This window comes from Sarcophilus harrisii, chromosome 4 (assembly GCF_902635505.1).
Source record: "Sarcophilus harrisii chromosome 4, mSarHar1.11, whole genome shotgun sequence".
Taxonomy (NCBI): domain Eukaryota; kingdom Metazoa; phylum Chordata; class Mammalia; order Dasyuromorphia; family Dasyuridae; genus Sarcophilus; species Sarcophilus harrisii.
Genome location: NC_045429.1, coordinates 72,179,814 through 72,192,828, shown reverse-complemented (window position 1 = coordinate 72,192,828; position 13,015 = coordinate 72,179,814). Strand labels below are relative to the sequence as shown.

The window sequence follows — 13,015 nt, the reverse complement described above, 5'->3', positions numbered from 1 at the left end:
GGAAGAGCTAATTTATGTTAGCTTTTTATATAACTTGCATGTTAGTCCTTTATCAAAAATAGTTGATGCAAAGATTTTCCCCCCAAATGGTAATTTCTCTTCTTATCCTCTCTACACTGATTTCCATTACAAAAGCAATTTAAATATGGCATCTTTCTGAAATGTTCACATTTCCTTGTGTTGGGGTACTACCATCTTTAACAGTTCCACATTCCCTGTTCTTCACAACATCTCTGCCATCCAGCCCCTTCTCTCCACTCATGGAGTCACCACCATAGTTCACATCTTCATAAAAACAATAATCTCTCACCTGGTTGGTTTATAAGACAGGGAAGGACCACATGGATGGTTTCTTGGGTACTGGGGCTTAATAGATAATGAAGCTCCCTCTACTAATATAGTACCATACCTCCTCTGCAATGTATAGGTTTAGAGTTTCCTAGAACACCAAAAGCTTCTTTGCCTAGCCCAATTGTTAGAGACAGAATTTGAAGGAAGGTCCTCATGGTTTTGAGAACAGTTCTCCAACCACTATGCCAGAAGTTGTAAGATGTTGAAATAACATTTCAGTGAATAAACCCACCTCCAATTTCTCCTCTCTCCTGTCCCTGCATCATACCACAGCCAAAATAATCTTCCTAAGATACATCTCATCATGTCATTCCCTTGCTCCAGTGACTTCCAAATGCCTTTAGGATAGATCCAAAACAAGAAGCAAGCTTCTCAACCTTCCACAATGTCAGTCCAGCTTATCTTTTTAGTCTTATTTCATATTACTCTTTGTCACATGCACTAAGTTTGAACCCTTCACAAAATATCTTGGGGTTCACAGGGGGGATTTCTTTTTCTCTCTTTCCTCCTTATTATTCTATTTTTAAAAAATGAAACAATTATTTTCTTTTATCCTGTGTAGTGTTATTTTATTATTCTCTTGAAATACAGTTTTAGAGTCCCACATTTTGTTAAAGCTATCAGGAATCAAATGAGCTACTTGACAATGCCTTAAATCCAAATCATTCTGGTTTTCATTGACTGTCCAACAATAAGTCCCAGCCTAAGGCTTACTTGGTCATTTTTGAGGGTTTTTTGGGCTCAGAATGTCAATAGCAATTATTTCTGTCTTGACCAGAAACCTTGAGGGTCTTCCCCTCCTATATTAATTTTTTTTAACTAGGTAAAAGAGGCCATTTTTTGCTTCATTTCTTACCTAGTCTTAATCACTGAATGACATTGCCTCAGATAAATTGAGACCCGGGAAAGACCTTAGCTCCAAAAGGTCAATCTCTCACTGTATCCAAGGCCATCTCCAGTCACCCTGATCTATATCTTGCCACTGGACCCAGATGGTTCTGGAGGAAAGAGTGAGGCAGGTGACTTTGCAGTCCTCCCTCACTTAAATCCAACTGACTTAGAAATGAAGACATTGTCTTCCTGAAGTCATTGGTCCTCTTCAAGAAGGACAAACAACAACAACAAGTTTCAGTCAAATGGAATCACTAGCCAGTCCTTGAACTTGACATTCTGGCTTCTACCTCTTTACCCCAATCCATCTTCCATACTGCTTCCTCTCCAATTCTGTCAGAGTTTTTTCAAGCTCAGCTCATGTATCACCAACTCATGAAGCCTTCATGCTAGTACTTTCTCCCCCATTCAAATTACCTTCTATTTTATTTATTTGTGTACATGTTGTATCCCCTCAATTAAATGTATGCTCTTTGACAACAGAAACTCTGCTTTTTTTTGTTTTGTTTTTATATCCATGGTGCCTTGAGCTTAGCTGGTGTTTAATAAATATTTACTGAAATAAATTGAGAAGTAGCACCAATAATAATAATTGTTATTATATAATTCATATATAAGTATAAATATAATAAATGCATTATAATAAAATTATAATATATATGAACTTTAAAGTAAAAAATTATTATCATAGCTGGCTTTTCTATAGAGCCTGCTGTGAGCTGAATACTGTGCTAACACTTTATAATTATTATCTCATTTGACCCTCACAAGAACCCTGGGAGATAGGCGCTAGTATTATTTCCATTTTTACAGATTAGGAAACTGAGGCAAATAGAAATTGGTTACTTTTCCCAAGTTTCATGGCTAGTAAGTCTTTGAGGTTGGGTTTGAATTCAGGATTTCCTGACTTCTAGCGTAGCATTCTATCCATAATGCCACTTAGCTGCCATAATATTAAATAATCAATAAATCAAAAATTCTTTGCAGTTGATTTTGGATTGTATCCTCACATACATACATGAGTGTGCTCACCTCCGTACCAGCTTCTAACTTCTGGTTTGAGGGACAGAAGTGCTACTTTAGACTTTTAATCAGTGGTCCTCGGTTCAAGTCCAGACAATCTTGGGCAAATCCTTTCACAAACTCTTTGAAGCGCTACCACATCTATAACACAAAATAATCCATCTACTACCTAAAAATTCTTTAGTGATCTTATTGACTCTTGAATTTTTTCCTGTTCTCTAGAGAGTGACTGGCTGCATCCTTTCCAATGTCAACACACCTTCCATGACCCCGGTGATTGGACAGCCACAACACGAGACACCCCAGCCCATTTATCAGAACAACAATGTCCCTACTAAGCCCACTGCAGGTAGGTCCTGACCCAGAGGGGGAAACCTTGAAAGATTTTTGAAATTTAAAAGTATACCAAGAAAATGATTCCAGAATTGGATCTTACAGAGGGTGGAGGGAAAGCAAGAAAACTTATCTGCATCTGGAACAGGAAAGGGAATATTTTTAGAGCGCCAACACTATTGGTGCTGTACCATTTAAATCATTATTTGCAAGTATTTCTGTAAGTTAAATATATTAGTGTTGATTCTCTTCTGGTAGATACCATGAACTTAGATAACTCTAAAAGAAAACCTTTAAAAGGTTTCTCTAGATCTCCCCATCCATGTTCCCTTTGCTTCACACTGTTGTCAGTAATTTCTGTACTGATAAGTCACAGAATTGGAGACTAGAATAAAGATTTGGAAGGCCATGTAATTAAATCCTCATCTAAAACATGAGTCCTGCTCCCACATTCTTGATTTGTGACACCTCCACTTAAAGACCTCCTATGAAGGGAAGTCTCATTCATGTGTCTGTGTTTAACAGTGTGTCATAGTCAAGAAGTGGCAGGGGTGGGTACATGAACATTTATTTGGGATTTTGTGGGTTTTGGTAGGGGTTTTCAAGTCTTGTTTAGAGTTTACTGATTCACAGTGAAAGATAGCATTTGTCCCCTGGACTATCTCTAATGTCTCCAGGATATGGCAACTGTATTTTCAGCCAACTAATATTAAATAAATACTAGGGTGATAAAGTAGGAGATGGGAAGACTAAGATCCCTCTCCCTTATGCATCTGAATCCCAAAACTGTACTATTGAGGAAAAGGCTCCAGGAAATCTCAGTCCTGATTGAGGAGAATTGGTCGCATCTGTCATTGTCTCTAGAACATGGAATCCTCAGGGTTTGGAGGGTACCTTTTCCAGGATAGCTCCCTGATATGGTTTCTGAATATCAAGCCAAAAACCCCCAACAAATTGCCTTATGAAATATATTATAAGTACCTTAGTTTAGATATGGTCATTTATAAGTATAACTGTGATTCAGTTTGTCCTTCATTAGAGAATCCTACAACCTCCATAGACATGAAGAATGTATCTTGTCCAATCTCTTCTCAATCTTCTTTCTCAAGAAATTGATCAAGGTCACTCTACTAATTATTTTGTGGGAAAACTAGGAATGAAACCAATTTTCCTGACTTTTAAGCCACAGTTTTGTCTGCTAGTCCATTCAGTTTACCCTTACCTGGGGTCAGGAATATTTTTAAAATATACTTTTAAACTCAATACAAATTGCCAAGATTTATATTGGATTTATATTGAAATGTTTCAGTCAAACCAGGATATCTGATCACCTCAAGCTATAAAGCTTGTGTAAAAGGAGTTTTTAGGACTTTGCAAAAGATGAGATGAACATGTCTTTAGCTATAAGGTAGATTTTTAGATGATATGCAATACTTGAGAAATAATGCATAAACTGTGCTTCAGAGTCCAAGAGTCTTGTATCTGAGAAGGGAATAAGCATTTATGTTGCACCTACTATGTACCAGACACTGTGCTAAGCTGCTGACAAATATTCCTTCATTTGATCCTGACAGCAAGTCTATGAGATAGACTTGCTATAATTATTCCATTTTAGAGATGAGGAGACAGACAAAGAGAGTAACAAATAGAGTCACACACAACAAGTAAGTGCCTGAGACCTGATTTGAATTCAGATCATCCAGTCTCTCTGCCTAGTGCTTTATACTTTAGATAGATAGACAGACAAACAGACATGTATGTATATATAGATATATATATGTATATATTTTCCCACCAATGGAGGGGAGGGAAGGGAACTTTTTCATCACATTCTCTTTTCCCTCTTCTTTCTTTCTCCCACAAGCCAATCTTGGTATGTTATTCTGTTAGATGTTTCCTTGGAGTCCGTCACCATCCTTCTTTCTTCCACAGCAAAGATCCTGGGGAAGGTGGGAGAAAGCCTGAGCCGAATTTGTTGTGTCCGTCCGCCGGTGGAACGTTTCACTTTTGTTGGTAAGTGGCAAAGAGCCTGCTCTCCCCACCTCCTGTTCTGGGCTTCCCTCCCTTTTCCTCGATGCTCCTTTCCTTTCTTCTCTCTGCCGTTCCTTTTCTCTGCTTTCAGTCCCCATCACTGAGAGAGGAGACTCTATCTCCATAGATCCCCCATACAACTGAAGGCCTCTCCGGGAGACACACGAGTTCTGCCTCTCAGAACTCTTGATACCGAGCCAGTATCACAGCTTTTGATGATCTAAGATCAGGTGTGGCCACTGGTGGACGCAAAGAAAAGGGGCTAGATTCCCCTCACAGAACTGACAGAAGCAGACTGTCGGCTCCCTGGGAAAACCTTGTTTACTCCAGGACTGAGAGCAGGGGTAGATGCTGAGACAGCTCAGTCTTGTGTTCTGGAAATCCAACAATTAACTCAGGCGGACCGAGGAAGTCGAATTTTCTCTCTTGGCCCTTTGGCAGTGTTTCTGTTCTTTCTCAGATTTCTAACCTCAAACCTCTAGGACTGGGATTAAATAGAATTTGATAATTGAGGAGGATGGCAGGTGACCAAGACAGGTGTGTGTGTGCATGTGCATGCATTTACCTGAGAAAAACAAAGAGATGTCTAAAGTGTCCTCATGGATCCTTGCCACAAGGAAAGGCAAACCCTATCCCAAACACCACCAGAGTCTCTAAAAAAAAAAAAAAGAAAAAAAAAAGATATTTCCTTATTGATCTTTATGGGTTGTTTCCTCTGTGCCATGGGCATTATTCATGTGGGCAGCTCCCTTCCCTGTGGGGAAAAGGGAAAGGAAACCTGAGGACTGTCATCCTAAACGTTGTGTTTTCCTGTCACTGGTTCAGTAGTTTGGGACGTGCTCCATCTGAGGGATCCGATTATTTTAAGCCTTGAGGGGAGTCTCCTATCCGGGTCTCTCCTGGTCTCCTTAGACCTTCCGATAAGTACGTCGGGTGCCTTAGAGAGACCTGAAGACGGGCTCTCTCTGGAGCTTCCTCCTGATATCTTCTCTTTCCGCAGATGAGAACGCCAACCTCGGCACAGTGATGCGATATGAAGAGATCGGTAAGTGGGATGGGGAAGGGAAGGAGAGTTTCGGGAGGTCGAACCCAGAAACAACTCAAACCTAGAGCTGGGGTGGCCAATATTTAATCACAGAAGTCAGCTGTTTCTTCAGTCAGCGAGTCCGTCACTGAACATTTAAGTAAGAACCTACTGTGTGTCAGGCACTCTGCTAAGTGCTGAGGAAAGGTAAAAGATAGTCCCTCCTTTCAATTCAATGCAAACAACTGTGGGAACACAGCTGTGGAAATGATCGGCGGAGGGAAGGTACTAAAATTAAGGGCTCTTGGGAAAGGCTTCCTATGAAAGGTGGGATTTTACCTGGGACTGAGAGTCAGGAGGCAGAGATGGAAGGGAGATATTCCCCCCTTCCTTTTTAGTTGTGATTTTAAGGCAGCTCCATAAATAGAGGAGTGGGTCCGGAATTCAAATTTGGCCTTAGACACTTGCTAACCATGTGACTCTGGGCAAATCATTTAACCCTGTTTGCCTCAAGCCTCTGGAGAAGGGTCACAAGAATTGGACATCACTGAACCACAAAAACACAGAAGTCAAGGCAAGGGGAATAGGGCAGAGCAGTTTGTGTTTGCAGTAATGACTACTTCAGAAAAGTCTTTTTTTCTCCCTCCCCCCAAAGCCAACGGATACTTTTTTCCCCCAAGGTCATATTCCCAAGCTATCTCCCCGAGACAACCCAGAGCCCTGGAGTTTGGCCAGATCCAGAGGTGCTGAAGTGCCCATATTCATATACAATTTTTACTTAGCTCTCTCTCAAGTATGAGAACTGAAAATCAGGTTTTAGTGTGAGCACAAAACTAACTTCCTTACCTCCAGCGGCTTTGGAAAACATACAGATAAACCTAGAAAAATAATATCTTTCACATTCTACATCAGGAATAAGCAGTATTTAAAGAAGGGATGATGGGGGACGCGGAGTTGTCTGTTACATCCACAGGAACTGACAAGCCATACCATATCCTTATTCCTCCAACTGAAAGAATGCACCAACTACCTCTTGCTCCCCCATACACACATATAAACACTGTCTTATAACCAGTGATCACAGCCCCCACCCCGAGTACCATTTACTTTTGTAAAACAGGTTTGCACTGGAGAGGAAGTATGCTTTGCAGCTTTGGACAAAGCGCTTCGCTTTCTCTGCGCCTCAGTTTGACCATCTATGGAATGAGGGTGTTGGGTCGTATTTCTTCTTCCAGCCCCAACTTTCTATAATTCTGTGAAGGGCTCGGATCAGGCTTTGTATCTATTTAAAAGAGGTCATTCAGGTCTCAGTAGCAATCTGGTTACTATTTTTGCAGTAGTAACTATTTTCTTTCCCTGGCTTAAGTTGGACACAATAAATGAGGGTTCACCTGCTGCTGGGCTTTCTATTTTTTCTTCTCCTTTGATCAATTAATCAACAAGCATTTGTCAAGTGTCTTCTGTATCCCAGTCATTGTGCTAGACACTGGAGATACAAATATAAAAGTGATCGCTACTCCCTGCCCTCAAGGGGCATACTGTCTAATAGATGAACTTCTTACATTCTTGTCTGAATAACCACAACCTCCTACTCCCCTAGGAGTCCTTTAGAACACCAGAAGATGTAAGAATGGACAGAAGTCAAGAGAATAAGATAGAAAGAGCTGACAAACATTCCTCTTTTCCGGTTTCCTCTCTTCAGAGTCCCTTACTGAAGAAATGGTCCTTTCCTAGCATGTTCCCCCACAGTTCAGAGCATTGTTTAGAGAGGACCTTGTTCTTCCTTGCACAAAGGGCAAGTTTGCCAATAGATGTCAAATGGTTCTACTTCCCTCCATCCTAAGCAGCTGCTGCAGCAGAAAAACTAAATAATTTGACCAAGGTATGTTGGTGGTGAAGCTGGGCAGTGAAATCCACCATTTCCAGCTTTCCTAGAGCAAACCATCTTTTAATTTACTATTCAGCCCTGCTTTAGCTGAGATTCAGGCAGGAAGTAGGTGCGTAGGAGAGAAATACAATTACAAAGGCTATTTATCCAGATCTGGGTATTTTTTTTTTTTTACTTCAAGGTTAACTCTTTATTTCTTACATAAAAAGTATTCATTAAATGATCATTCATTCATTCATGAAAAGGGTAACTAGAATTGTCAGTCCAGGGACTAGGCTTTTTTGGGAGGAGAGTATCAAGGGAGAAAGTCTGCTATGAATACCATAGATTCTAGATTTAAGAATCATGTAGTTCAAACAATCCTTTCATTTTCATTCAAAAGAAGAACCGATCAAGAGAATTAATGAAAAAAAATACAAAGAAAGGTGGCCTAACAGTATCAAATGTAAAACTATATTATAAAGCAGCAGCATCAAAACCACTTGGTATTGGCTAAAAAAAAAAAAAATAAATGGTAGATCAATGTAGTAGGTTAGATACACATGACACAATAATCAATGACTATAGTAACCTAGAGGCCTCCAAACTCTGGCTTCTGGGATAAGATCTCACTATTTCACAAAAGTTACTGGGAAAATTGGAAAATAATGTTAGAAACTCAGCATAGACCTATATTTCACACCCCATACCAAAATAAGGTAAAAATGGGCATATGGTTTAGGCATAAAGGATACCATAAGCATATTAGGAGAGTGAATTTACCTATCAGATCTTTGGAGAAGGAAGGAATTTATGACCAAAGAAGAACCTGAGAACATTATGAAATGCAAAATGGACAGCTTTGATTACATTAAATCAAAAGAAGAAATGATCTCAATAGGGAAAGTCATTTCCCAAAGTCCCATAGCAACTCACATTGAGCTGGAACTAGAATCCAGATCTCCAACCCTATCCTGCCCATTCTCAGACTTCTAACATCAGCCTGTCCAATAAAACGATAGAAAAAGTCACTTGTTGATGTTTCCAGTCCCAGAATTTGATTTTTCTTTCGCAGTGAATAAAAAGGCAAAACCTGCTTACAATCTTCTCTCAATCAGCATCTGTGGTCCCCTTTTCATTGTACCTCTCCAGAAGATTGCTCCCCTGGGGGCTCCCCCAGACCAAAGGTGCAAATGCACACCTTTTCTCTCTAGCTGGAAGGCTTCCTAATCCTAATTCTATTGGGTGGAACCGCTGCTGCCCTCCAGTGATCACAGGTGGGATTGTGCACAGAGAGCTGGTCCTCTGCTAGCCTCTCGTTTTCCCCCAAAAAGCCGACACAACATTGCTTTAGCTCTGAGAAGAGGCTGGAAGCTCTCACTTTTATTTTCTTCTTTAAAATCTCTCACATTATTCCAGGGTAAGAGACCGAATCACTGGCTCGATACAGGAGAAAGAATAATATTAATGGGTAGAGAGGACGCTGAGAGAGACTGATTTCCCTGGAGAGCTTTCCAAATTTAGCTTCTAGAAAATCAGAATCACAGTCCCCAAAGGGCTCTGCAGGTAGTTAACCCTGCCTGACTGAATGGAGCAAAAGGAACGCCATGGGGACCATAGAAAGAAGGGTCCCCGCTGGGATTCTCTCCCTTTGGCTCAGGGCAGGGCCATGGCAGCTGGCTGGGAGGAAAGACTTTTGCTGGTGCACTCCCTCTGAAATGAGCATCCTCGGAGCATCTCCTGAGGCTGCCAGTGGAAGCCTCCATCATTGGATTGTCCAGGGCAATATTCCAAGAGTAGCTGAATTCAAACGGGGGATCAGACAAGGCAATCAGGGTGGTGCAGTGGGTTACCCAGTCTGCCCTGAGTTCTAGTCCCAGTTCTACCGCTTAATAACTGTGTGATCTTGGGGAAGACATTTCATCTGGGTTTTATTTATTTCATCTGCAAAATACTAGACTTGACCTCTAAGGATCGGGCCATTTCTAAGAGCCGATGTTCCAGCCCCACTTTGAAGATAAAAACTTAGATTCTAGGAATTTTAGGTCTCCAAAGGACTTTAGAAACAAGCTTAATTTAATTTTTAGATTTTTCTTTTTACAGTTTTTATAATTATTGTTTTAAGAGGTAGCTGGGTGTTACAGTGGATAGCTCACTAGATTTGGAATCGGAAAGATTTGCGTTCAGTTCGGCCTCAGACACTTACTAAATATGAGACTCTGAGCAAGATGCTTATTAAACTGTTCTCAGACTCATTTTCCTTAGAACATGGGGATAACAATAATAGCTCCTGCCATAAACCAGAGGTTAAAGCTCTGGACTTGGTCAGATTTGTGTTGAAATCCAGGTGTGCTCGTGACTACCTATGTGAGCTTGGACAAATAATATCACCTTCCTGATGCCTCGGTTTCCTTATCTGTAAAAGGGGAAGTTAGACAAGGTAATTTTTGAAGTCCTTCACAGCTCTAAAGCGATTATCCTCCAGTTCTAGGGATGTTTAGCTTAAAGGAGATGTATATGTAAGAGATGTGTGAATTGGAGTTGTTAGGATTATGATTTTCCATAGGCAGGGGTTTCTGGGGGGGCTTCCACTCATCTGGGGTCATCTCTACAAAGGTTCCTCTGACTCCAGAGCAGCAAGGCTGGCCAGAGGGGCCCGTCCGGGGAGGGGGAAGGACCTGAATGGATCCTCAGAGGAAGTCACCCAGAGTTGAATGGATTCCTCTGTTTCCCTTGCTCTCTGTTCCTTTTCCAAAGTCTTGTTTCTTCTCCCCAGAACTCCGCATCTTGCTGCTCTGTGGCAGTGACCTCCTGGAATCCTTCTGTATCCCTGGGCTATGGAATGAGGCTGATGTGAGTAAGATGCTGCTGCCCCGGTGGGAAGGGGTGTCAGGGCAAAGGGAAAGGGGGGCTCTTCCTTGTTCCCTCCCTTCCCCCATCTCCCTCAATGTTCACTTGGGCTTTTCTCACCTACTCTGACCTTTCCTTTGACATTATGTTCCCAGGAACATTCACACAGCTTCCTCTCCTGTTCAATCTGTACACATCCTCCTCCTTCTCCTCCTCCTCCTTCTCTGATAAATGAGGGGGTCGGGCTCTAAATCTGCAGTCCTGTGACCCTTCTCTTCCTCCTCCTCCTCCTCCTCCTCACACAACATCCGTCAGGGTCCTGGGAAAAGCATGATCTGCCTTGGAAACATCTCATTTGGAAACAAAAACAGCCTCACACCAGGGGGAGTCCAAAGCCCCCACACCAGGACACAATCTTCTCCTTCCTCCTCTGTTCTTTAGTAATGATAATAGCTAGCTTTTATATAAGAATTTAAGATGGGCAAAGCACATTCCACAGATTATCCTTACAACAGGCCTGGGAGGACTCATTTTACAGATAAGGAAACTGAGGCAGAGTTGTCTTGTCCAGAGTCATACTAGTGTGTCTCTGAAACCGGATTTGAACTCAAATCATGCTGATTCCAGATCTAGGCCACCTAGAAATCTACCTCTAATTCCTTTTCTCTACCTCACCATTCCCATTCCCTCACATGTCCCTCCAGCAGGGAGATCCCTTTTGAAAAGGGCTGCTCTCACCTTAGTATATACCCCTGCCTGGGAGGCAAAGGGAAGGATAGAAAAGGAATAGCCAATATAGGGTGAGTGGGACTTCTCTGCTTTGGACTTGAGGAAATTCAAATGAGATCCTATTTGGTAAATGGGATAATATTCATAAAGCGTTAGCGCATTGCCCGGTATTCGCCCCTATTCCACTGGAGTCCACTCTGCCTGTTTTAAAATAAGAAGGTCCAGCTCCCCTTTCCCACCAAAAAATGTTTTTGCCAGACCCAGCTTGACTGTGTTAATATACCCAGATATTCCTTCTGCAAGTCTTTGCTTTACTTACTCAATGCGTACTAAGCAGTAAACACAGTAAGATGAAGGAGTCAAACATGACCCAATGTGATTTTATAGGTTAATACACAGCCTGATTCTTATGGATGAGATCCTTATAGATGGAATTTATGGTTGGGATCCTTATAGATGGGGTCCTTATGGTTGGGATCCTTATAAATGGGATCCTCATGGTTGGGATCCTTATAGATGGGATCCTTATGGTTGGGATCCTTATAGATGGGGTCTTTATGGTTGGGATCCTTGTAGATGGGGTCTTTATGGTTGGGATCCTTGTAGATGGGATCCTTATGGTTGGGATCCTTATAGATGGGATCCTTATGGTTGGGATCCTTATAGATGGGGTCTTTATGGTTGGGATCCTTATGGTTGGGATCCTTATAGATGGAATCCTTATGATTGGGATTTTTGTAGATAGGATCTTTATGAATGGGGTCTTTATAGATGGAATCCTTATGGATGGGATCCTTATGGATGGTTTGGTTGCCCATTTAGTGGCCTATATCTCAGCACTATTATTATAATGAATATTAGATTATAAATTCCTTGAGAGCAAATAGTATCTTTTTAAATCTTTTTATCCCTCATTTTTTGCACTGGGGCAAGAAACCCTTGGGTGCAGTTCATAAAACTGGGCATACCATTAAAAATGACATTAGAAGGAGAAGGGGTATAACCAGTGTCTCAAAGGCATTTTCACTTTTCAGACTGGGCGTGTTTTCAATGGCACAGAGAGCTCCTGATAAGGAAACTCTCCTGGCCAACATAGATGGACACCCATTTTTATACTTCAAGACCCTATGTATGACAGGGGTGAACAGCCAGTATGTGACTGAGGAGTGCCATGGACCCAGATCTTCTTTATCTCCTAGTTTTGACTCTCCCGTTAAAGACTGTAAATCTTTGTAAGGATATAGGACTAAAAAAAAAACAAAATTAAAAGATGATCTGGTCACAATGGCAAGAGTCAGGAAGAAATAGCTGATGGTGGTCCCTGACTCCTGCAGTAGTATCCTTGTGATTCAGAAGGACACTGCACACTGGGGAAACCAGTCCTATGGGATGGGCAGACATGGAGCCTACATCACTGGAGGGAATGAGCTCAATAGCCATTGGAGTATTGGGCCATGTCCAGCAATTGCCTGACTACTTTGCACTAATTGGATACTTAAATGCTGGCTGGACTAATTGAATTTATACAAAATAGAAGACATAATCCTCGCTCTCAGGCGACTTACAGTTTAGACAAACAAAGAATACTGAACTAATAATACAGTATAATGCAGTTTGTGCTGACACAATTAGTGCTCAAGGAATTCTGGGGAGTAAGAGGATTTGGGGTGGAAGTGAGAAGAGAAGGCTATGATTTGAGAGGAAAATTAAGGTCGAGGAACTTTTAATGTCTACTTCTAGTTTCGTTGGAAATGTTTTGAGTCTAACCCTAAAGAAATTACACCATTTGGGTCCACCACACCCCTCTCCACTCTGCTTCCCCCAATGTTTTTGTTAAAAGAAAAAAAAATACTTGACCCTCCTTCCTTTCTTTAGTTCTGGGTTTAGTGTTTTAATTAACTATCCCTCCTTCCATT

At 41.4% G+C, this 13,015-nt stretch overlaps 1 protein-coding gene across 2 annotated transcripts in view; it reads left to right on the top strand.

Moving 5' to 3' along the window:
- NMNAT2 (nicotinamide nucleotide adenylyltransferase 2) overlaps positions 1-13,015 on the top strand; it is a 234,327-nt gene that overhangs the window by 199,041 nt on the left and 22,271 nt on the right. For both annotated transcript variants that reach the window (XM_003767494.4, XM_031937020.1), the window contains 4 exons: positions 2,488-2,614; positions 4,531-4,611; positions 5,630-5,674; positions 10,297-10,373. In XM_003767494.4, coding sequence (XP_003767542.1) covers positions 2,488-2,614; positions 4,531-4,611; positions 5,630-5,674; positions 10,297-10,373 — 330 coding nt within the window. The remainder of the gene's footprint in view (positions 1-2,487; positions 2,615-4,530; positions 4,612-5,629; positions 5,675-10,296; positions 10,374-13,015) is intronic.